Raw genomic sequence first — 25,991 nt, 5'->3', positions numbered from 1 at the left:
GAGCTCAGCACATAATTACATATTCATCTTTAAATCCTTTTCAGCAGCGCGGATAGCATCTGGAAGCATGTTAACAAATATAAAGCTGAAAAGGTAATTCCAGACTCAAAGGTTACTCATCACTGGAAAGCCTAGGACGCTATGTGAGAGCCTAAATGTGTGTTGAGCTCTGAGCCATTACAGGGATCACAGCAGCACTGAGGGATCAGAAATCAATCTGGCACATTTCGCTCATCAGGGATGACATCATGGCTAAATGGTGTAATAGGCTCCAAAGAGCAATAATCAGCAAGTCGAGAGCCCAAACTGATGTCCCACTGGTGCAGGCTCACTTAACACACACCAACTTTGTCCTGGACACACAAAAATGTCAAGTAAAAGACATGGAAAAAGCCACCAATAGCCTAACCGAGGTATCCTGAACAACCTGGCGTGAGGGCAACCGATAACAAGATGCTTCAGCTAGTGTTTGTGTGAGCGGGAGGGAAAAAAACACCAGAGAATGAGAGAAAGAGTGACAGCAGAGAGCTGCTGAGGGGGAAGATGCCGAGGTCTAATTTCAGACTCCGAGTGGCAGGTTCTTACTCAGCCGAACCGCTGCCAAAGCCTGACACCAGCTCTATTACAGGCCCAGCCCTCACTGTGAGCCCCACAACGCTCGACCTTTACCAGCCTCCATCCCGCAGTCTGATCTTCATCCCCGACTCCATCACACACATCCCCCACGCACCCTACTGAGAAGAAGCTACCCTAGGTGTCGACATCCAATTGCGAAAACGGAAGGTGATCAATAGGCACCAGTGGCAGGAAGTTGGGGTCACCCAACCTCCCGTTTCTACGCTTCCTCTTTCAGCTCAGGCTCTCCAGCTGACCTTTACTTTGAGGATGGTATTAACACACTACGGAGAGGATTAACCAATTACAGTGGCACGTTTGGCCCGAAAGGTGCTGAGGGATTGAACCCTGGGTGATTTTCATTAGGCTGATCTCTGCTTCGGCCACTGTAAGTCAGAACTTAAATGAGATCGTAAATCTGTAGTCTCCATTTCACGAAAGTGACATGAAGTCTATTAGAACATTCATAAGAAGCGTGTGGGAAATGGCCGTGAGTTGTTTTCAGCAGAAAGACCTTTATTGGTGCTCTGTGAACCCGGGTTTCCACAGTAACAAGCAGAGAGAAAATTGCCTTATTTTTCTCCTTAGATGTCCTTTGGTGATTTTTTGTTCTTCTGACCCTTCTTTTAGCCCACTCTCTCTTTCTTTTTTTTTCATCAACACACATATGGCCATTTTTTTTCCCAGTTTTGTGATTATATACCGCCCTGAACCCAAACATTGGCATCTGTTCCCACTCTAAACATGGATGTGAGCTTATGTTGCGGCTCCGGGCACTACCACCATAACACCCTTGAACAACTTTAAAGATCCAGCATCCATGTTAACCACAGATGCTGATGCAAATATCAACCCAGGCTCATTTTGAAAATGTACCCTTGTATGCATTTCTGGAGAAAGCAAAATAGGTTCCAGAAGGCACATTTTTTTATTTTAATTTTTTTTTAATTTTGCAGTCTTTGTTTTCGGGAGGCCGATGTGTACGCTTTTTCAGATCTCAAATTTCTTTCATGAGTACCTTTCGTCCCTGTTGTTTTTACGTAAATCCACCAGAGGCCGCTGTTGACTTACTGACTGACCAACTGATCAACCATCCCACCCTCTATCTATTCTTAATCCAACCAATAGTATCTTTTAAAAATAACAGATTGACCCGCCCACCCACTTGCCTAAATTCATCTGCAGTGTTTTAAAAAGCAATCCAGTGAAAAAAGCACCGTTTTTTACCACGTTTTCAGATTTTACCACATTCTCATCCTGTTATTTATTTTATTACTTCTATTATTGACCCGCTTTATAGAACCGTTCCCGTTGTCATGGTCAACCCCGCTCTGCATATCAAGCCCATCGACATACGTGTAAAGCTACTGGACAAACTGGTTAACAGCGGAAAAAACGGTCCATATTGAGGTAAGCTGTCAGCTGGTAAGTGAGAAAAAGAACGGTGTCATACCACCCTGTAGCATTCTTTTTAAAGGTTCAGGACACACTGGAGAACTTTTTTTTTAATATTAACAGATTTGTGTGTGTTAAGCATCAGTTAAGACAATGTTAGCACCAATCAGCTTTAATTGTGGGGAAAACTGGATAATTTTGAGCTTTTGTCAGCCAATTTCAACTTGCGGGTTTAAAATGATTTTTGGGGCGGGATCAAAATCGGCGCAGTACTGCAAGTGTGCAATGATGACGCGTCGGTTTCTCATTATTATTCATATCGGAGTTTTCTTATCCTATGAGAAGAGCCGGCTGCTTAATTATTCATGAGACCTGCCAGACCTGCCAGAGTCAAGCCTGAGCTGTGAGACACGCCACAGTATTTAGCCATTCATGAAGGCTCATATGCGTTTGTTTCCATGATCCACGGGGTTTGTTGCATGTTTTCCCCCGCGATCTTGTCAGGGCAGATCATACAGCAAAGCTGTGTGTGTGCTGCAAGTATTTTTGTCGGGAGAGCAGCACAAGAATTAGAGAATAGCGGATGCTGTCTTTTATCAGGAGTTCGTTCACCTTCTGACACATCACTATGCTGCTGTGTTTGCCTAAATCCTCCAGATTACCACCAGGTTAAAATAGACAGATCAGGAGACCTACTGCACTGAGTCTGCTGGATACGGGAATTGAGGAAGAAGTCCTCATTTATAGTGTTTACATGAACACATCTTTATAATGATATAAATTGTGGTTATGTGTATATGAAATTACGAATAATAAATGTAGCAAGGCATTAAATCACTGTTCATTTCTTTAAGTTTTAACTTTGTAAACTATAAACTCATGCGTCTCCTCACGGTTTGTCTCATTTTGTGAGCTAATTTACTACAACAGTTGTTCGCTCACGTTCTCCCCTGCTGGCCACGCCCACTCCTGCCCTATTCTCGCGGAGCTCCACGCCCATTAATCATGCATCTTTTGAAAAAATTCTGAAGTAGACTTTAACCGAAAGTGGGGGGTGTCATGGCCCTTTAAAGACAAAAGGCAGCCATACATAGCTTTGGCTACATAATTTGCAATCTTCAGAAACATAGTTAGGGCTACTTTTTCAGAACGAGCCTAAAAACACATTTGCCAAAGCTCCCTCTCTAAGCTTAAAGCCACACAAATAAAGCAGCATAATGCTATTGAGATCAATATTATTCTGTTTGCCCTCTGAGAGCATTTAAAAGCTTAATTTCCTGCTTAAAGAGTGCCCTGTTTTTGTCTTCGAAAAGAAAGAATCCAGACAGACATTGGTTTTGAGTGCGGTACTGATAATGTTACCAGTCTGACAGAGAAGTTTGAAGTGCATCCACTTTGAAGACTTGCTTTCTTGGATCTGGCCTGGCTGCGTCTCGCATTACAATGTTATACGATTTCATAAATATAGCAGTATTAATATTAATGTGAATCTTTTCAGCCTGTGGTCAAAGACATCATGAGTGGTTTCCTGTTGAGCTGCATCTTTCTGTGGTCCAACCACAAGGCTTATATTAGACAGGGAAAGTTATTTATTTATTCATTTTCCTTCGTCTCAGTTCCTTTATTAATCTAGGGTCGCCACAGCGGGAGGAACCACCATCTTATCCAGCATATGTTTGCCCAGCAACCCAGTACTGGGAAACACCCATACACTCTCACATGCACACATATACAGTGCACTATGGCCAATTTACTTTACTTAATTTACCTATAACGCATGTCTTTAGACGTATGCGGTAAACCAGAGCACCCAAAGGAAACCCATGCGAACAAGGGGAGAACATGCAAACTCCACACAGAAATGCTAACTGACCTAGCTGGTATTCAAATCAGCGACTTTCTTGCTGTAAGGGGACAGTGCTAAACACTGAGCTACAGTGTCGCACCTGAGAAAGTTAGTATTCCTATTCATCTAAATGATGTTTATTATAGTGCGGTACATTTACAAGGCAATGGATGTACCAAAAAATGGAAACAAAATGTAAACAGTTACCTTTGTGGTTTTGAAAATGATCATATAAAATGTGAAGAAATGCATAGCTTATGTGAAAAATATGGTTCCCAAGATAGACTTAGTTATATCCAAGAGGCAGCTTATACTGTAAAATAAGATATAGTACATTCTGCCATTGTGTAATCAGCGTCATGTTGTTTTAAACCTTTACAATTTTTGATTATTTTCCAAACACAGACAGTGTTAGTTTTGTTCTTACATTTGAAATCCATTCCTCTAATGCATAAAAGATTCAATGACAGGTCATAAAAGCACAATTCAAGAGATCAAACCCAGCTATTGCTTGATTTATTTTGCAGATTTGGCATTGTAACAATCTGAATGTTACAGATCTGTTACGAGTCAACATGTTGTCCAAGATCAGGATTCAAATGTGGCATTTAAAATATAATTAATAAACAAACCAGAAAAAAAAAAAAAAAATAGAACATACTAGGGAACACACAGCCATCGTAGGAGTAATTAAATAATAAAAGACCAAAATAGTGGAAGACAAACTGAAATATATAGTCCAGGTAATTAAGTGGAATGCACTGCAGCTGTGTGTGTCTGTGAGTGTCCGGATGATGGTCAGCTGCAGCAGGTGTTGATTGGTGCAATGCATTTTGTAGTGGTAGTTTGTGATGTGTGTGTCACTAGATCGCTGATGATTGTTACAGGCATGCTGTCCTGCAAGATAACCCTGCGCTTGGAGATACTTGAACCCAGGGCTCCCGCCTGATCATAAAGCATGACAAAGGGTCCGAGATCAATTAGGCCTTGAGAGCTGCCCCTGGTAAAGAGGGAGATGGGGTGGATGGGGGTTTCTTCAAAATGAAGATAAAGTTGTGGTCACATTTATGTTTGAGCATGCGATATACTGTCATGCGGCGCTGTGAAAAGGGGCGGGACTAAACAAGATGATTAAACATTTAAAAAAGCATGCGATTGCTCCATGATTTAAATGTCTGTCCAAAGATGTCATATTTTGACCCTCGATCGATCTCATGCAGTCAAGTGATGCGATTTCGCAGGTCAGAGTTCAACAAGCTTGAACTTTGCAACCTTCGAAACTTGACCGCATGACCCTGCGTTTACGGTCTGAAACATTAGCGTGCGCATGAATGGAAGTCTATTGGGAGAAAAGTCAAGTGTGACCTCAGCTTTATTGATGAACAGCTGCAATCAATCATATCACGTGCTTCTCTCAAAATGTGTTTATAAAACCTCCTTGAAAACAATCAGTCCAGGGGTCTAATCCTGGGGTCCGTTCTTCGTACGTGGATTACTCAATTAGCTGGATTTGGATATTGACGATTTGACACGATCCAGGATCGTTTCGTTCTTCAAAGCTGATCCAAGAGTTTTTGTCATAGCAACAGTTCTGCCAGGTCAAACCTGATCGGGAGCAGGTTCAATTCATATAAACAGGATTAGATCAGCTCAGTTCAAGCAAAGATAATACAGAAAGTATGTTCTGAATTCTGAAATTTTCTTACAGTAGTGGTTATATACACTTGGGAAAATGGTACATATTTTTAAACTATATATAAAGTTATAGTCATTAAAAAAATAAATAAAGTTATACATAATAATAAAACTTATGCAATCTGCACCATCGAAATGAAAGTACAAAGACTGCCATCTGGTGCAAAGAGAAAACTTATTGATATGAACTTTTTAGATCGCTTTAGTACAAATTGTGTATGATAGAAATGCAGAATAAGTGACTTTTTTTAAACCAATAATACATTTATGCAGTCATAAACATGTTTTGATAGTTAATAGTGATTTGAAGCTTCACAAAAGTTGCAGACGCCTTTACCAATATCAAAATGCTTTTGTAAACAACCAGTTATTCTTTACACTGATTAAAAAACGGCTACTATAATATAGACAATATTTTCTAAATTTAGAACTAAATACACTGATATTCACTGAAATACATGATGAATACTCTTGACACAAGAAAGTGTAAAGCCTGCAGCTCACAACAAATGTGGAAAGTTATTGCGTGTCATATTTAACAAACCGTTTCTGCTAATTTGATGTAATTTTGCTCACATGGATAATTGAATGATAATCAGATGATGTCATTACGCTGATGTGCCGTCAGCCAATCGTTGCATTGCTGATCATGATTTCGAGGATCGATAGATCTGTCCTTCACAACACACGCAGCGATCTCAGATCAGTTTACCCAGACATTCTAATCTGATTCACGAACTTGTTTGAAGAACCAAATTAGCGAGAGATCAGTTATCAAGATTAAAAGATCCAGGATCTGCCAAATCATCTTAGATCATTTAAGCGAGGTACGAAGAACAGACCCCAGATCTAGGTCTTCTGAAGCGATACCATAACTTTCTTTCATCACAGATCTAGAAAGTGCATAAACATGGATGATCAGATGCATGTGACATGCACAATATGAGTGTGTAAATGGAGAACTTTTGATTTGCTTTGTTATAAGCAATATGATGAATTTAATCATATGAAGTGCAGTTGTCCAATAGTAACTTGAGTATATCATTACATAACGACTTAAATGGTGTAATAAAGGGTCAAGAGAGCTCTCTGATTTCATCTAAAATATTTCAATGAGTATTCCAGAAATGAACAAAGGTCTTAGTATATTGAGAAATGACACAAGGGTGAGTGATAAAACAATAAGTTTCATTTAGGGGCGATCTAATCCTTTAAGCAAACTAGGTCAGTAACTGGCAATGCCTCACAAACACAGTTCACTCAAAACAGGATTTTTGCTGATTATTCAATCTACTTAAGTAAAATGAATTATCTGAATGAATTAATGAATTGTGGGCGAGGCAATGGCTCAGTAGGTAGTGCTGTCGCCTCACAGGAAGAAGGTCGTTGGGTCGCTGGTTCGAATCTCGGCTCAGTTTACGTTTCTGTGTGGAGTTTGCAAGGTTCTCCCTGCCTTCGCTTGGGTTTCCTCCGGGTTCCTTTACAGTCCAAAGACATGCGGTACAGGTAAACTGGGTAGGCTAAATTGGCCGCAGTGTGTGTGTGTGAATGTGTGTGCGGATGTTTCCCAGAGATGGGTTGCGGCTGGAAGGTCATCCGCTTTGTAAAAACTTGTTGGATAAGTTAGCGGTTCACTCCGCTGTGGTGACCCAGTATTAATAAAGGGACTAAGCCGACATAAAAATGCATGAATGAATGAATGAATATTTGGGGGGTCAGGTTAATTGTTTTAGGTTATATCCACTTAAATGTGTAAAAACAATTAATCTAAAAAATCCCTTATTTTGTGTTGGGACAACATAAAGTAATTGTGTGTAACTCAGCATTTTACAGTGTTTTGTGGTTTGCCATTTTTTGTTTTGCTTGTCATTTACTCACACAAACAAACAGACTGAACACATAATGTGCATAATTATAACATCATGATGTCACAAACTGCCATTTTTGTAGTGTAAACTAAAACTAACAATGTTGTTTAAAAAGAAATGTGCACTTTGAAACCAAAAACGTTTGTGCTTTCAGTCAATGAACAGTTAAAGCACTTACTGTGCCAAATGTTTCAGTTTTTAGTTAAAAAACAGTGTGCCCTAGCTGCTCAGAAATAAGATGTGATTAGCATGTGAATAATCACTCAGGCTGCAGCAAAATTATGTCCTGATAGCACTGATTGGCTGATTCACCAAAACAAAAAACAGTCCCGAAATTTTCTCTAGCAGCTATCCCGAGCTATTACACAAAAGCAGCAGAGTGGGGAGAAAAGTGGGAGAAAGCATCTTAAGGTCCATTTTATGCTTTTAAGAGCACTCCAAATCAAATCTGTGGCCTAGCAAAAACACTGACTATATTCAAATTAAACATTTGCAATGTCATGCTTGGGGTCAAGGAAACAAAATGTGCTTATTTTTTATATGATAAATACTATATCTACAAATGTAGACACATAGATAACACTTTATAATACACATTGCACATTATTAGTTGTTTTTTTAAGCATTTGCAAGTAGTTCAAGCATTAACTCTTTATTAATAGTCATTAGTAATTGGTTTATTAACAAAGCTATACATGCCGTGTTATTGACTTTTGAACACATATATAATATGCTTAATGATTGTAATGATTCATAATTTGTTAACGATAATTTATTTATTTTATTTTTTTACAAACCAGTTGTTTATTGGTGGTTTTAAAGATCATATAGAATGAATGATGTATAAACTACCTGATAAAAGTCTTGTCATTGATCCTAGTTGTACGAGCAACAAATAATAACTTGACTTCTAGTTGATCATTGGGAAAATGACAGAAGGTAGATTTTTCCGATGAATCATCTGTTGAACTGCATCCCAATCATCAAAAATACTGCAGAAAACCAACTGGAACCCACATGGAGCCGAGATTCTCAAAGATCTCAGTCAAGTTTGGTGAAGGAAAAATCATGGTTTGGGGTCACATTCAGTATGGGGGCATGTAAGAGATCTGCAGAGTGGATGGCAACATCTACAGCCTGAGTCTTGATACCTCAGGCTGTAGATGTTGCGATCCACTCTGCAGATCTCTTACATGCCCGCATACTGAATGTGACCCCAAACCATGATTTTTCCATTTTTGCTGGCCATTACATTACAAACCACAAAAGAGGGCAAATTCTCTAGCACCCATTCTCATACTTCAGCCTCCAAATCAAAGTTCCAGCAAGCGAAGAATGTCAAGGTGCTCCAGGATTGGTCAGCCCAGTCACCAGACATGAACATTATTGAGCATGTTTGGGGTGAGATGAGGACAAGATGTCCGCTAGTGTACATCATGTTTTATGTAATAACAGTTACTCTGTAATTGATTATAACACAAAAAATTACAGATGAGCTTGTGAGGATTATTTAAACTTTGTAAATTATAATTCTGTATAAATGATAATTAAAAGCTCATTTATGTTTTAAACAAAAAAGCAAATGAACAAAAAAAAAAATAAATTTCAAGATAATAAAATTAAATTGTACAACCAAATCAAATTACACACAAATATCTGCAGTCCTATCTAAACATACAATTATGGTTTAAACATTGATGAATAACAGGAGTGTTATAATATATTTTCTTTGTACAGTACACATATTTCAAATATTTCATATTTTCAAATATTTCAGTGTTGTTCAGAAATGATGAAACTGTACAGTGATTTAATTTGAAATAAAATGGCAAAGATTTATTTTTCATTTCATACCAAGCTTTTTAATTGTAATTCATAAGGGATTTAGGCAGCATAATAGTCCTTGCCATAGACAAGCTCACAAAACTGAATTTGTGTTAATAATGCTTTTATTAGCATGCAGAGAAACTGTTAACACTAAATAGTTTAAAATCCACACTTCTTCTGAATTATCCTAAAAACCAAAAACTACTTTAAAGGTGCCATGAAATTAAAATAAAGTATTATAGTATTAAAATATCAGTACTGTAAGTTTTTATTGCTGTGAGATTGTGTTGGTTTTTTAGAGAACTATAATCTAGTGTGCTCCAAAACAGTGACAAAACTAGCGTTTAGAAGATTTAAAACTGATATAAACATGTAAAGCTTGTAGTTTGTCACTTCCCCCTAAATGGAGGAACAGTTTTATTCATGTCACCTTCAGTTTCTCATCAAATCATAACCAATCAAATGCTCTCTAGTATCTGTCATGTCCCTCCCCACTTAAGATGTTTCTCATTTGCTTTTCATCTGATGAGCTTGAGCTCAACCACTCTCACTGGCAGAGTGGTGATAAAACAAAATGCTATTGTTTTTTTTTTGTTTTTTTTTGTAAAGGCAGGGTTCATACAGTCATGTAAATCCCGGAAGAGTCAAGGAATTTAGTCATGGCATTTTTCAGCCCTGGAGAAGTTGTGCTGTCATAAATTTAAACGTTGTTTATAATAAATAAATAAATAAATAAATAAATAAATAAATAAATAAAAGTGATTTTTGATTTAGCATGTATACGTAGGCATTACATAAAAAATTAGGTCCTAAAAATTGTCCTGGGAAAATCATGGAATTTTAGTAGTAAAAATGTGTATGAACCCTGTGAAGGGGAGGAGCTACACGATGTCCCGCCCTCTCTTCATGTTTCGGTTGACATTATGTCAAGCATTGAATAAATAAATGCATATTTCAAAGCACTTCAAGGGACCATTCAATGACTGGATTGTAAATAATGTAATCGTAATGAAAAATGAATCATCAACAAAGTATGAAAATACTTTGAATAATGATAATATATGTGCAAATAAATCAAGAATACAGCATATGTAGCAGCATTCATAAACTGCTTTCGTCTTTAAATATAGAGTTACTGCTTAACAAAATGAGGAACAAACTATTTGCTAATGCCTAATAAATGATTCATAGTTTGCAGTTATTATAAAGCCATACCGAGACACGCTTCAGACAGCATCAGCATCTACAAGACAGCAATGAGTCTGATTAGATGCCCCAACAAGGCTATAAATCTCAATATTGTCATATGTTTGTGTTTGTGTGTTGATGACAGCAACCAAAATGGCTCAACCTCACTTTCTGGTTTAGAGATCCCTAGTGGGCAGCAACAGCTGGCCAGAGCTGTGTATCAGCGACAGATCTGAGCTGCACCAAAGAAAAAAAAAAAAAACATATTCCAAAGCTCCATGTTTCCAGTCAGTAGAGATTATAGCAGGGTGTTGTTTCTGTTGCTCATTTATGCATAGTGGTTTGCATGTTGTTGTTTTTTTAGGTCCCGTGAAAACAACAAGCAGCGGTCACATGGGCATGTGGCTTCGTTAAGTGTTTGTGTTCATTACACGTTTGCTGCAAATTGTCCTACGGCTTCTCACTCGCCTCTCATTTATTGCTCATAATCGAGGAGACAGTGTGTGTCAGACTCACCCCTGAACCAGCGGGATTTGCCACTTCCACCTACACACGCACATGCAACAAGAAATTTCTTTTAGCCAGACATTCCTGTATACACGCTCCTGTTTAGTTCTGGACATTGACGTGTGAAAAAACCTGCATAATATTTATCTTCCTGATACTTTATATATTGTCAGTATCAGAAATTACTTTTAGACAGGTACAGGTAGGAATAAAAGGATATTTTAGAGCAGATTTTAGTCCATGAAGGTGTAATTTAACTGTCAAATATAAAGAAATTGGGTCACACCTTGATGTAATGTACAATTTATGCTATTAATTAACTATTAACTAAGAATTTAGCTCAATAAACTACTAATTAACTATATGTTAATGGTTAGTAAGGTAATAGGTGAGTTTAGGCACTGAGTACGACTAGAGATGTAAAAAAAGATCATAATTTATAAGTGCTAATAAGCAGTTCATATCTTAATAACAGACAGGTATTAGGGTAGAAAGTAAATGGTGTGAAATCGCACTTAAATTAAAGTGTTACCAGAAATTGCAAGTAATTTTTGCTCATTGTGCTCTTAGCATTTTTAGTAGATTTAAAATGAGCTATACAGCAAAGTAATGAGTAGATTTTAACACATTTTTATAAATAAAATCCTGAGTTCTTGTCTATAATATCCAATAGTCTTTAGACTGAATTTTATATGTCCGGTAAAATGATGTTGAGATGACAATGAGGTAATCTTTGCTCTATTAGTTCTTTGAAACTAATTATAGGGCTATTTTTGCATGGCGCAACAGCATTAAGGGCATGTCCAAATCTACTTTTCCTATTCTAAGAATGGAAAAATACACTTTCTGCGCACTGGCGCATGGTCTAACAGGGTTGTGCTTATTCTCTTAGTGAGTTATCTGTGTGTTTTAAACATAACGTGCATTAAACCAATCAGAGTCTCATCTCCCATTCCCTTTAAGAGTCAGCTGTGTTGCACCATGGTGCTATTTACATGGCGGATTTTGTAAGTTGAAAAATTGAACGCTTCGCTAGCAAGAAAACTGTTAAAAAGACCATCTGCAGCGAGAGAATAAAGAACGAGCCTCCGCCATTCGTTCTCTTTCTCTTTACTTTACTTTTACTCTTTACTCCTTTACTTTCGTGGAGTAAGAACACAGTGTTGCATGCACTCCACTGAAGACATCCATCAGCCTACATATTTAATTTTGTTTGTTAAGCGCAAAGATTTGTTTTAAGACTATTTCTAAATTCAGTTATAATTTCCAGCAAACGAATAAATAACTATTAATAACAAAGTGTGGTCAAGTTATATGCAAACACACGTCCTATTCTTATGCCCCATATGATGATACATATTATTATTATTATTAAAAGAAATATAAATATGCACATAATAAATAATACAAATAATAATAATAAATGGATTTGCTATTTAAACAAGGTGGTGCAAAACATGAAAATTAGAGTTGCACTGGTCTGAAAATAGCGATAAAAATCACACCAAACATGTCTTAAGCCTTATTGTGCCGGGTGTATGTTAGGGCCTATAATGTTTAAGATGAAGCCCAAATACTGCAGTGGTTCACAGTTCTGGTCCTCTGGCCCCCCAGCCCTGCACATTTTGTATCTCTCTTTTAAATGGTACAATGATCAGTTCATGGATCTCCCTGTTAACAAGCTAATGATCTGAATCAGGTGTGTTATGAAGGAAGACATACAAAATGTGCAGGACAGGGTGGTCCAAACACCGGAATTGAGAACACTGCTGCACTTTAATGTCAATGTGTCATGCAAAGCAAATACATTCATTCTAACAGTGTTAGTCAAATCTATTTAGTCTACAGTCTAGTCTCAAATATACTCTACAAGTAAACATTCATAACAGTTTTTGTCTGTTGTCATGATGGATTGCTGGATTGCAATTGCAGATTAGGAGCACATTACAGAAAGATTCTTTCATTAAAAGGCACCATGGAATTAAAATAATGTTGTTTAGATGTTAGTATCAGTATTGTTAGCTTGTAGGATATCTATAAGCCAGGGGGCTCCAAAACAGTGGCAAAATCTAAATTTAGAAGATATACATCTGATGTAAACAACATGGTTACTCCCGCCTAAATGGATCAACGTTTTTTTTTTTTCACTTGATCTCATACTTTTGTTTCTCAAAATCATGACCAATCAAATGTTTGACATGCCACGCCCCCTTCAAGATGCTCACATTTGATGCATTTAAGCTCAACCACTCTGACTGGCAGATTGATGAAAAAGCAAGATGCTATTGGCTGTTTAAAAAGAGGAGGAGCTACACTTTTTCTCTCCATCTCTTCATGTTTCCAAACCAGGCTCATTCTGAAAACATACCGATATATACATTCCTGGAAAGAGCCAAATACATCCCAGGAGCTATTTTTTGCAGTTTTTATTTTCGTGAATCTACTATAGGCCGCTGTGTTTGCTCTTTTAAATTTCATACAAATTTCTCTTGCAAGTGCCATTCATGCCTGCTATTTTCACAAAAATCCGGCACCGGCTGATCCAATGTGGAGCCATTCACATGGAGGTAAGCAGCCAGCTGGTAAAAAGGAACAGCGCTATACCCGTAATGTTCATTTTAAAGACGAAGTGCAACCATACGTACTTCTGGATACATAATTTATGATCTCCAGAAATGTATATGGAGCTACGTTTTTAGAATGAGACTCTGTTGAATGTTTCAGTTGAGATTACTGTATATCAAAGATTGAATAAAAATGTGCATTTCAAAGCAATTCATGGGACCTTTAAATCATATCCTATTTGTTTGGTACCATGGTAATTTCAGTTAAGACAACATTTAAGACAAAAGCTATTATAGAACTGCATTTCTTAAATGTGTTATCTAATCCTAACTATATAACTTACAGAAACATGCTAACTTGACAAAATGTCGACAAACTATCTTTTTACGGCAACCTGACAGCTCTCCTAACTTCAAAAGCTAATGAAAAAAATATGATGTTTATGTTTGAAATAAAGAACAAAGATGTTCAATGGTAGAAAGAGGCTTGGAGGACTCTGAAGATGTTACATTCCCATGTCAAAACACCAGTAATTACAGACTGCCGCACAACATGATATTACAGTTGGCACAGCAGCTACAACCAGCATTACAGAGACCTACTGTACAAAGTGTCATGGAGCATTACCAACTAGAGTGCAAGTGACTATTTTTATTTATTTATTTATTTATTTTTTTGCAAAAAAGGGATTTTTAAAGCGAAATAGCTTATATTGCAAAAATGTCACATTTGCTTTTTCTAAAAGCTCGCTCATTTTGTTTATTGATTTTGTTTAGGCTAACTCAATAGCAGTTTGTGCATTGATGGTTGCTTGCTAACACACTCAATAGGGGATTGTCGAACTTGATGACACAATTTAAAATTACCCAATTACAGGTAATATAATGTACTATTTATCCAGTTATCAAATTTATGTTATTTTGACAAAAAACTTCATTTAACATATCATATTTTTGTAAAGACCTAAGATAGGAAATGTTCTGTAATATGCCCTAAGGTACAAAGATATCTCTATGCAGTTTGCTCACATCTGACAGTTTTTGTGTTTGTTTGTTTTCTTGGTGAGAGGGAAAAGGTCAATAGGCATTCAGTAAAATGTGACTCGTAGCAGTGTGTAGGCCTATGTTCATTTTGAATGTATTGCTAAAAAGGTATTTATAACCATATGCTCTAAGAAAATAAATCTTCTGTTTAGCATTTCAGCTCTGTGTCTAACCAGTGGCTTGATTTTGGATGTCAGAATAATGAGATAGATGTGGGACTGTGCAAAAAATATGATAACCGACATCAAGCATGGCCTCAAAAACGCGTCAAAAATGCAAATGAATTTGACATTTCAGCTATTTGATTCAAACGTATGTTAATTAACACTTGTGATTGAGAATTACAACTTTTAGGACTTATGTTTACTTATAAAGCAAACATTGACAAGATAACTTTAGCATATTAGCTCTACAGAACTAGACTGGGGTGCGTTTTCAAAAACTTAGCCAACTAAAGGTCACAAGTTCTGTCATTAAAAACATAGCTTGGCATATGCCAAATCTATAATTCTCACGAACATTTGCAAACTCTATTGCAAATTTGTACGCTTGCAATTACACCTCTAGAGCTATAGTTAGAAGCATAGTTCCTGGCTTTGTTCTATTCTCAGTTATCCCCCCTATGCTCCATTCGCTTAGAACGTTCCAACATTTAAACTCAGAATGATTAAAAAAAACAAAAAAAACAAACTTTAAAGTCATCTCTTTTATCTGCAATTTGCTTTCAAAGTGTTTTCTAGAGTTCCGTTTGAGCTATATTCATATTAACAATTGCACTTTGAAATCATTTATGCCATTTTAAACGCAGCCATGGCTCATGACAAAAGCGATAGGTGACCCATGGTGAATAGAATATATGTTACGTCTCCAAAGCTTGTGAAAACAAAATATAGCGTATGCTATTGGTTTTAATTTATAGTAGCATAGGCTATTTATTAAGACTGACATTTTATGTACTGTATTGGGCCTAAAAAACATTTCTGCAGTTGTTTGAATGTATCAAAATTGTAAAAGTTGTCATAAAAAACAAAACACTCCTTAAAAAAAAAAAAAAAAAAAAAAATATATATATATATATATATATATATATATATATATATATATATATATATATATGATTTTTTTCATAATAAATAGCCCACTAATTTATATATATTATAATAATTTAAATCATTAACACGATTATTTATATATGAGATTAGATTATGTGTTAGCTTTTTGTAAGTGGTTTTGCGTTTGCACGAAAACAGTTATGGGAATTTTCTCTAAAGAAGTTGATACTCCACCCTGTTAAGAGCGTCACTGTGGACGTTTTATGTTATAACTAAAGTGGTTCAAACAAAAGATCTGCGACAGAGCAACTGCCGATTTGAAAAACACTCGTCACTACATCATTCTTTTCCCAAACTATGCATTGTACCATGATAGTTCAGCCACAAGTTATGTCGTTGCTTGGGAAGCGCACCTCTGATCCATTTTTTTTTTTTTTTTATAAATAAATAAATAAATACATCGAAAACTAATAAGAAACAAAGCTTGAAGGTAGAATGAAACTGTAGACATCCAAATGTTTTCCTAGAAATTTGGTTGGGTAGATTTTCTGTTCTAAAATTACATTTCAAATAAATAGGGACCACTTCCTTCAACTTTGCCTATATTTTTCTTCTATTTTATTTAGTTACAAAAAAGATGGGTGTCTTCAAGCATGGCGCCAAAAACATCTCAAAAATGCTATTCATTTTGATGTCAAAACTTTTGATGTCTACTTAACATCCACATATTGATGCCATTATAATTCCAAAATAATCACACAAAATGTTTTATTGAAAACTTCAATTCCTAATTAACACTGGATTTTGTATCCCTACAATGCCTGAACACTACCTTGATGTCAAATTGACAAACATTTCCATCTCAAATTGTTCTGTAATCAATTTGATGCCAATTTTAGATGTCAATTTGAATTAATTTTGATATTAAGGTAGTATGTTGACGACAAATCCATTTGCAGTGTTTGGCATATTTTGATAAGTACTTTATGATGTCATTTTGACATCAAGGTTTCAGCTGGGAAGGGTGTTTGAAAAAGAAATGAAAAATCCTACTTGCTATGATACATCATGCAGAAATGGCATACTTCACTTTTAAGTGTTGGGATGATTTTTTGCATGCGAGTTCGCTTGAATTATCAGCTGAGCTGAGAATGGCAAAAAGAGCAAGTGAAGCGCACTGTGATTCCTGCTCAGAGCTGATGGGATAAGGCACACTTAACATGTGTAGCAGGGATGAGACTGCAGACTGGACCGTCATGCAGGTCCTAGATAATTTTTCTGCAGCTTGGAAAACAAGTTGCTTTGAAGAGAAGAAAGCACATCCCTGCGGCCTGCGACGGGTCCATCAGTCACTGTGCTTCACGGACCACACCACCATTCTGTAGCTCATTTCACACCATCATCACCTCATCTCAAGAACAGAGGGATGCATCTCTCTTTCTGACTGAGAGCAAGCTGCTTTGGAGATTAGAGTTTGAGTCTTCACAAAGCCAGATCGCTTTGGAAGGATTCACACTTATCACAGAGAATAAATTAGACTCCAGCATGAGAGTAACATCTGTCTAATGCATCAAATCTAAAAACCAAGGCCTTCACTGTGGGGAAGATTGGGGAAGATTGTTTTTACGTATGCTAATTTCCCCTTGGTTTTTCCTTGAGGTGAAGTGAGCCAATGTTTTAAAGTGATTGCCTGAAATGAGATACGTGGGAGTTCACAGATGCTAATGTGTTTTGGGTAATGATGACTACCGATAGTGAAACTTCAACGGGTGCCACTTTAGCTTAATAAATAGATGTCTTGAGCACTTTTGGATCATTCTCCAACAGTTTCTAACGGTATTTGAGCTCACACTTTATTTTGATGGTTCGTTTGATGAATTGAAGTTACATTGCATCTACATGACAACTAATTCTCACTAGATTACTATTAGGTTGGGGTAAGGGTTAGTGTAAGTTGACATGTACTTGCAAAGTTTCTTGTAGTCAGTTAAATGTGTTAAAGGAACAGTATCAACAAATATTAAGCAGACAGTCTACTAATACTCAAATGAACCATCAAAAAAAGTGTTACTAAATTTAATACTCTATAGTTCTAATATTTCTGCTTGCATCTAATCTGAGCTTTGGATTTGCTTCATGTCTCAATTGGGATGTTTTTTTTTTTTTTTTTTTTTAAATTAAATACCAGTTCAGTTCTTTGATTCAAACTCAAATTGAGAATTAGCATTTAATTTTAATATAAGAGAGTATCAATCAAAATTTTAGGAACTTTATTGACTTAAGTTTACTTATAAAGAAAACATTTCCAAGATAAATTTAGCATATTAGTTTGACAGAACTGCACTGGAGATTTTTGGAGTACATTCATTCATTCATTCATTCATTTTCTTGTCGTCTTAGTCCCTTTATTAATCCGGCGTCGCCACAGCAGAAAGAACCGCCAACTTATCCAGCAAGTTTTTTACACAGCGGATGCCCTTCCAACTACAACCCATCTCTGGGAAACATACACACAGACATTCACACACAATTCACCTGTACCGCATGTCTTTGGACTGTGGGGGAAACCAAAGCACCTGCAGGAAACCCACTCGAACGCAGGGAGAACATGCAAACTTCACATAGAAATATCTACTGCATCACTGCTTCACTGTTTTGTAATACATTGAAACACAATTAAGAACAAAGTGCTAACCACTGGGCCACCGTGCCACCCATCTAGGAAAGGAGGAGGAGTATGGGTGGATTCTTCAAAACGAAGATGGCTGTCATATGGAACTTTGGGTATTTATAGTGGTTTAGGAATCATCTGATTGGTGAATCCTGAATTGAATAATGTGGGACTGGCTGCATGCAGTCATAAGCACGTGATCCTCTTGAAATTAGTTTATAAATAAACTTCACATATTGTAAAAAATGTTGGAAACCGCTAACCACTGACATCCATACTATATGCTTTTCCTATTTATTTCAATGGCTTTCAAACGTATTTCAGAATATCATTTTCAGAAAAAAGAAACTGTTCGCAAGCACCGAAGTGTGAGTAATGTTAATTTTTGGGTGAACTATTTCTTTAAGACTGAACCTTATAGGAACACAATGTAAATGTACCCACTGTTTACTCTCCATCATGTGGTTCAAAACGTTTATGAGTTTCTTTCTTCTGTTGAACACAAGAGAAAATATTTTTAAAAAGCTGAAAATCTATAACCATTTACTTCCATAGTATAAGGGCAAAACAAATACTAAAGGAATCAATCAATCAGTCAGTCAGTCAGTCAGTCAGTCAGTCAGTCAGTCAGTCAGTCAGTCAGTCAGTCAGTCAGTTAACCAATCAATCAATCAATCAATCAATCAATCAATCAATCAATCAATCAATCAATCAATCAATCAATCAATCAATCAATCAATCAATCAATCAATCAATCAATCAATCAATCAATCAAATCAATCAATCAATCAATCAGGCAGTCAGTCAGTCAGTCAGTCAGTCAGTCCAAAGGGCTGTTAAGGCCAAAGGGCTTAATAGTATTAAAAACAAAATTAGAAATGAAAACACATAAGATGGTAAGAACACAAGTGTCAATAAAACAGTATTTTATATTTCCCTAATATCAAAAGCAAATCGAAATAAATAGGTTTTAAGTTTCGCTTTAAACAGTGCAACATTTGTGATGATGCAAAGTTCCAAAGGAAAGGTATTCCACAGTTTTGGACCTGACGAATAACCGATCACCCTATTGTTTATACTTAGATCTGGGGACCTCCTGCTGATCGTAGAACCCTGTTTGGTTTGTGAATCTATGAAATGTTACATAAATATGAATGTGCAATATTTGATGATTACAGATTACCAACTTTTATTAAAATATTGTGTTCAACTGAAGAAAGAAACTCATAGAGGTTTAAAACAAGTAAAGGGTGATTAAATCATGACAGTATGCATTTTTTAGACAAACTATTCCATTACATAGTGGTTAGGTTTGTTTTGGACTTGTGGTATGACCACTGGACACATAGGAACAAGATTGAATGAATACTCAGACTTAATAAAAAGCAGTGTGGGTGTTGAATACGGAATTTAAATACAGTTTCACATGGTATACAGCTCCGCAGGAAAACAGCAACCGTCCTCACAGCTTTTAGCTTGTGAAGAGTAGTAACAGTCTTCCAAAGCGAGCGTGAACGTGTTAGACAAAGCTGTGATAGACAGTTTCTACAGACTCTTCTTCTAGACAGATGGAAATCAGCATAGGCATCCTGACCGACCCATACGACCCCTACAGCGTCTCCTCTATCATCCAGATGGAGTGTCGTCCCTGCCCATAAGCTATAGCGAGTGGAGCTTTTATTAAGGGGCAGATGCTCAGATACTACACAGCAGACACCCCAGGCAGTCTCTCAACATTAATGATCCAGAAAACATTACAAGGATCACATCTCACTCTCCATCCACCCTCTTCCACCTACTCACACCTGGTCTCATTTTTCAATACCTAACATTTGGAGAACACTCACGCATACACACTCACGCACGCAGGCAGGATAATTACTCACATGCTGGCAGAATTGTAGAGGATTTCAATTTCAGACAGTTCTCACTTAACGACCTTTCAGGATATAACAAGGTGCTTAGCTTTAGAGCCTTCTCTTTTTGTGTTGTACTTTGAATGGTGCCAAAGGCCCAGCCTCTCTCCCACAAGGCACTTAATTCAGTTATGGGAAGAAAAAGTGCAGAGTTCTTACAAAAAGTACAGCGGATTTGATTAGAAAGAAAGCATCCGAGAGTGGGGAAAACTAGTAAACATGCCACTTCGGAATAAAAGAGTTAGCACAAAAAGTCTAAACTCATGCCACTCTGCCATCAGATGGAGAGAGACAACGGTTTCTTCCTATCTCAATTGCACCAGAACATCATTCATAAGGCACTTAACTCTTCTCCCCCTGCCAAGTGAGGATATCCTCACAGGAGTCATGAATCTCACCAGGTATAACTTCCTCGTCTATCATCTCCCACTGAGAATCATTCACCCACAGCAGCCATCAATTCCTCTGTAACCAACTCCCCAAAGCCAGACACGCATTCAATTTACCTGCCTCTTACCCTGAAATCCCTCTAAAAGCCTGTCTGGCAAATCTCTGAGGATTGTAACCACAGAGGAGAGTAACTGCTCTTTAACACCAAGGTCCTGACTTATTGGCTTATTCGGATGAGCAAACAGACACAGCAAGATATAAACAGACAGGAAGGAGTAGGAAAAGTGGAGGGGTACGCACACTGACAATCCTTTCCGAGGTGCCTGCACGAGAGATGGTGGTTCCGTTAAGCCCCACTAGAGAGGGCAAGGTCTGGGACATCCAGTTGGTGACCATGGCCATGGTGCTGAGCACCGCGCCAATCTTCAGGAGCGGAACGCTCATGTCGTCCCCCCGACTGGCCGCCTGGCCCTAATGCCCCCCACGCTCCCTGGCGCCGGGGTCCAGATGCAGGCGAGAACGGACACAAACCTGATGCGCCCTCCTCCCTCTTCCTCCAGCAAAGAAACGGGGTGACCACACGAGCCCAAAAAGCAGCTCACGCGTACCAGCTGCTCGGATCCGACGGCATCACAGCAAGGCACGACACACGTTATTCTTCAGCCGGAGAGCGACTGCCAGTGCCTGATTTGCACTCCTCCGCTCCCTCTCCCTCCCTTCTTCTCTCTCTCTCCTCTCGCTCTTTCAAGATGCTGCGCTGCGCATTGGCTGCATCTCTCTCTGTCTCTCTCTCCCTCCCCTCCCCTGCCTCTCTCCAGCCTTGTTTCACATCCATCCCTCTGTCTTCATCCTCTCCTCTGGCTCCTCTGCGACTCTTGATCCCCCTCTTTTGCACGGACAAAAAATCAGAGAGGCAGGGGAGATGCACACCCCCAGATCTTTGTGCAACAATCAGCTGTTTGAAGGCATCGCCGTTTGAAGGATTCCTCTTCCCTCAAAACCGCACAGATGCAGCTTCCCAGCTCCAGCTAAATTAGGATCTCTCTCATATTGTTTTTTGCGTGTGCGCGAAGAAGAGGAGCTGCACTCCTGGAGTGTTTAATGAGGAAGAGGATGAAGTGTTCCAGTTGGCGGCTTTCCCCAGACAGCTCATCAATCACATGTGCATCTGACACTCCCTTAATCAAAGAGTAATGGCAAATCTGGATGCGGACGGGCACGGCGCTGGTGCTCGGCATTAACCGAAGCTGACTGCAGTCCATCAGCAGCCCAGCCGTGCAGGCCACTCTCACTCTCTCGCTCTCTCTTTTTCCATCATCCCAGCCCAGGGCTTGAAGCCATATAAGTCACATAATTAAACAGACGAGCCACGTGAAGGCTGTTTAACCTTGAGCGATGGACTGTTTGAGAACTAACTCATTCAAGCCAGAAGCAGTTCAAGCATGTCACTGCCTCAGTCTCCTTACAAACAAACAAACAGGGTTCTTTTAGAATTCCTAAATGTTGGTAGGTAGCTGTTTTATCTTCGCTAGTTATGTACCTGAGGTGTTGTTTCTCAGACATTTTGAGAGTGACTTAAGATTGCAGCAGTGTGAGAACGATCAATGAAAAGTGACAGCTGCCCGAGACACTGTGTGGTCTCAACTCACCTGATGCATTCCTAAGTCAAACAGGCTCAACACTGCCATCATGTGTTAACACTGCAGTATTGCCACAATTTTGTTTTAAAGGCACTGTGAGTACTTTTTCAATGTTCTTTTGAGCACCCCTGGGCTGTGAGTTTAGAGTGGGACTATCTGGCAGATGGGAGTATTTGGCGAACCTTACTGAAAACAGCTTTGCGATTTAGTTTGGCACAGTAATTACACCCCGCAGATTTAAGGTTTGACTGAACAGGTGTAAAACAGCATATCCGTGTCTCTTACGCCCTCTGTGGATTGTACAGTAAGAACAAGTAACAGACTCCTGGCTGGTTGGCTTCCAGAGCAATCTGTTTACTTTGTTTGTGAAACATCAATAGGAATCCAGAGGTTGTAGTGAACAGCATGACCCGGTTTCTCAGTTAAATAAACCAAACTAAAATGGATTTTCAATAACAAAGCAGTGACAATGAATGGGGACAGGGATTTCCAAAGGCCCCCCATTAAAAAAGGCACAATATGAGCAAAGCCTAAAAATCCATTCCGTTTCAGGAAAGACAGAAATCTAAATGTTATGTTTTTACTACAATTTCATGTCATGCCCATATTACTAACCATAACCATAACCAACAGTAGTCATGTAACAGGGCGTTGGTGCTAGCAATTCCAAGGTCATGAGTTTGATTTCCACACAAAACACATACTGATAAAATATAAAGCATTGAAGTAGCAGCAGATAAAAGCATCTGCCAAATGCAGAAATCTAAAAATCTGTAAAATTGATCTGTGACTGTCATGACACACACACACATACACAAACAACACCTCACCCACAGCTTTCACAAGCATACACTCATTTATAGAGAAGGCATTCAACACTTAGATTCAAATGACCCCCAAACAATGTTTCAATGTGTAGGCTTCTTAAAGTAGGACGAATCATTTTCACCCACCTAAGTACGCTAATCTCACAAACTAAAGGTTTTCAGCAGAGCTACATTAGCCTTGTGAAAACACAAGTCAGACATGCTGACAGCTCAACTGAGGACATTTAGATATGGGAATAAATTGAGTGTCCAAATACTGTCAGATGTGCTTAACACATGCTGTATTCTCCATTGCCACAGTTTGATAGCCTAATAAAACGTATGAGAGTGAGAACTGATTTTGGAAACAGGACAAACAACCTTCTCATTCTTCTAATCATTAAAGCAAACACAAAATTGTCCTTCTCAGTATTGAACACATTTTATGAGGCTGTTTGATGTTATGCATTTAAATGAGCTTGCGTTGTACTGATGTCCACTAGAGGATGCTGTTGTTCAACTGTTGACCACTTCAAGTAAGACCTCTTCACTCATGTGAATGAACAGGTGGCCAACCAGAGTGGCTGTGCCTAAATGAGAATGTAGTGAGAATATTAACACAGCAGCAGAATATTGTTTTCAGTCCCGTTTGGATTGCTAAATATATTCTAAATATAGATCAGTGCTTAATTTGTAAATAAATAATTTCTGGAACAAAACCAGGAAATAAAAGTTACCGTGACGACATCCACCACACAATTTCAGTTTTCCCAGAAGATGATGTAATTTAATGTCGATATCGCAAAATAAATAAATCGCAAATTTCTAGGTGATCTTTAATTAGTTTGAGCCATATAGACTCTTTTTATCTGCTCTTAATTTACTAATCATCAGGAAATGCAAGATATAAATCACATTTTTTTTTGTCTACAGCAGAACATATCGTCACCTAAGTTTCTATCTGCGTTCTGAATGATTTTGAGATAACGATCTTTAATGTTTTTGCATTCCATAGCAGATCGTATGTGTGTAACATTTGTTTTTTTAAATAAAAAGTCTTAAAATGTAAACAACTTATATAAAAAAAACATCCCAATATGCAAATAAGTTGTCATTTAATAAGAATATGTCAATAACTCAATTTTGACAAAAATGTCAGATAAAACCTATTAATTCTAAGGTGACGGGTGAAGGATATGTAGCTGAAGCAATGTTAATTGGTTAATCAAATAAAATGAATACTTGTGGCTCTTGATGATAAATACTGAAGTAACAGAAATAATTGGCATGTGCTGGACAATGGCCTAAATTAACTGCAAGTAATATCAAATTATCAGCAAAATTTTCTTTGTTTGGCGAATTGAAAAAATATCCTGGTTGAGAAGGGTTTTAGCCATTCCCAGCTGGTTTTCAGCCATTACCAGCCTAGTCTTAGCTGTTCAGGCTGGAAAAGGATCAGCTAAAACCAGCTAAAATCAGCTTGGCCAGCCTGGTTTAAGCTTGACATAGCTGGTTTTAGCTGGTCATCTCCCAGCATTACCAGCAAAGACCAGGCTGGAAATGGCTGGAAACTAGCCTTGAATGGCCAAAATCTCTCTAAAACTAGGCTGATCGACCAGCTAAAACAGGCCAACCAGCCTACAGGTAGGCTGGTTTAAGCTTTTATTCAGCAGGGCCTTTAAGAATGTTACAGTTATGACTAAAATGTGAGTAAGAAAAAGCACTAAACTGGCAAAAATAAATAAATAAATAAATAAATAAATAAATAAATAAATAAATAAAAATGTTTTTGACATATCTGACAGAATTAAAATATTGGATGGAAATTGAAGTAATAATACCTCAAAGATGTAATTACGAATGCCAAATATCTGCTATATCATAATGCAAGTATGCAAGTATAGCTTTAAATATTAGAGAACAATTGTCAACATTTGATTTCTTAAAAAGATAAAATAATAATAATAATAATAATAATAATAATAATAATGATTATAATTTGATATATATTTATTAATTCATTCATTCATTCTCTATTTCAGGGGTCACCACAGTGGAATGAACCGCCAACTATTCCAGCATATGTTTTACTCAGTGGATGCCCTTCCAGCCGGTACCCAGTACTGGGAAACACCTATACACACGATTCAAACACACACTTCATCTATAGAGCATATCTTTGGACTGTGAGGGAAACCGGAGCACCCAGAGGAAACCCATGCTAACATGCGGAGAACATGCAAACACCACAAAGTCATGCCAACTGACCCAGCCGGGACTCAAAACAGCGACCTTCTTGCAGTGAGGTGACAGTGCTAAACACTGAGCCACTGTGCCATTAATAATCAAATAATATATCATTCAGATTTTAAATGAATTTGAGCTGTGTTCCCACCATCTACATTCAAAAAGGAGAGAAAACACTGAATTATTGTTACCCAAGATAGAACCAAATATAGACAAATAAACCAACTATTGTGATAAAAAGTCTCATATAAATTTTATTTTAAATATTAACCAATATTTGACAATCTAGAATTTATAGCAGAGATGCCCAAAGTAGGGCCGGCGGGCCAAAGTTGGCCCATTGTAACCTTTGATTTGGCCCACCATCCCATCTGAGAAGAGAGTGAGAAGGATTGAGGTGAGTGAGATCACCATCTCAAATTTGACATGAAGTTTTTGCTTGTTTGTTTTATTGCTGAGCTACAAAAAAACTGAATTGAATTGTTTTAATTAAATATTGTTAATGAATATGATTTTTAAAAATGTAAATAATGTTTTTTTTTTTTTTTTTAGTGTAAGGCTTAAGGGTTAGGTTTTAAGATTTAGAGTTTAGGGTTAATGTGTGTTAGCATTAGGGTTAGGGTTAAATTAGGTTTAGTGTCTAGGGTTATTTAGGGTTATTTTGTATGAGTGCTTAGGGTTTACTGTCTAGGGTTATTTAGGGTTAGGATTTAGGGTTAA

The 25,991-nt window shown here is 37.7% G+C and overlaps 1 protein-coding gene and 1 long non-coding RNA gene across 4 annotated transcripts in view; both read right to left on the bottom strand.

The window, feature by feature from the left end:
• Positions 1-25,991, bottom strand: part of olfm2a (olfactomedin 2a) — a 225,467-nt gene that overhangs the window by 48,415 nt on the left and 151,061 nt on the right. Inside the window, exon 1 of one of the 3 annotated variants that reach the window (XM_005163746.6) lies at positions 20,879-21,260. Within the exon in view, the coding sequence (XP_005163803.1) occupies positions 20,879-21,022 (144 nt within the window). The 5' untranslated portion in view covers positions 21,023-21,260. 3 annotated transcript variants of the gene reach the window in all.
• Positions 45-9,927, bottom strand: LOC141381299 (uncharacterized). The gene is made up of 4 exons (XR_012401244.1): positions 8,642-9,927; positions 6,394-8,562; positions 3,075-5,323; positions 45-1,982 (listed from the first exon to the last, which is right to left on the bottom strand). It is a non-coding gene; the product is annotated as an uncharacterized lncRNA (long non-coding RNA).

Source organism: Danio rerio, chromosome 3 (assembly GCF_049306965.1).
Source record: "Danio rerio strain Tuebingen ecotype United States chromosome 3, GRCz12tu, whole genome shotgun sequence".
In the NCBI taxonomy this organism is placed as follows: domain Eukaryota; kingdom Metazoa; phylum Chordata; class Actinopteri; order Cypriniformes; family Danionidae; genus Danio; species Danio rerio.
The sequence above is the reverse complement of the archived record's forward strand: the minus strand, read 5'-3'. Positions and strand labels throughout refer to the sequence as shown.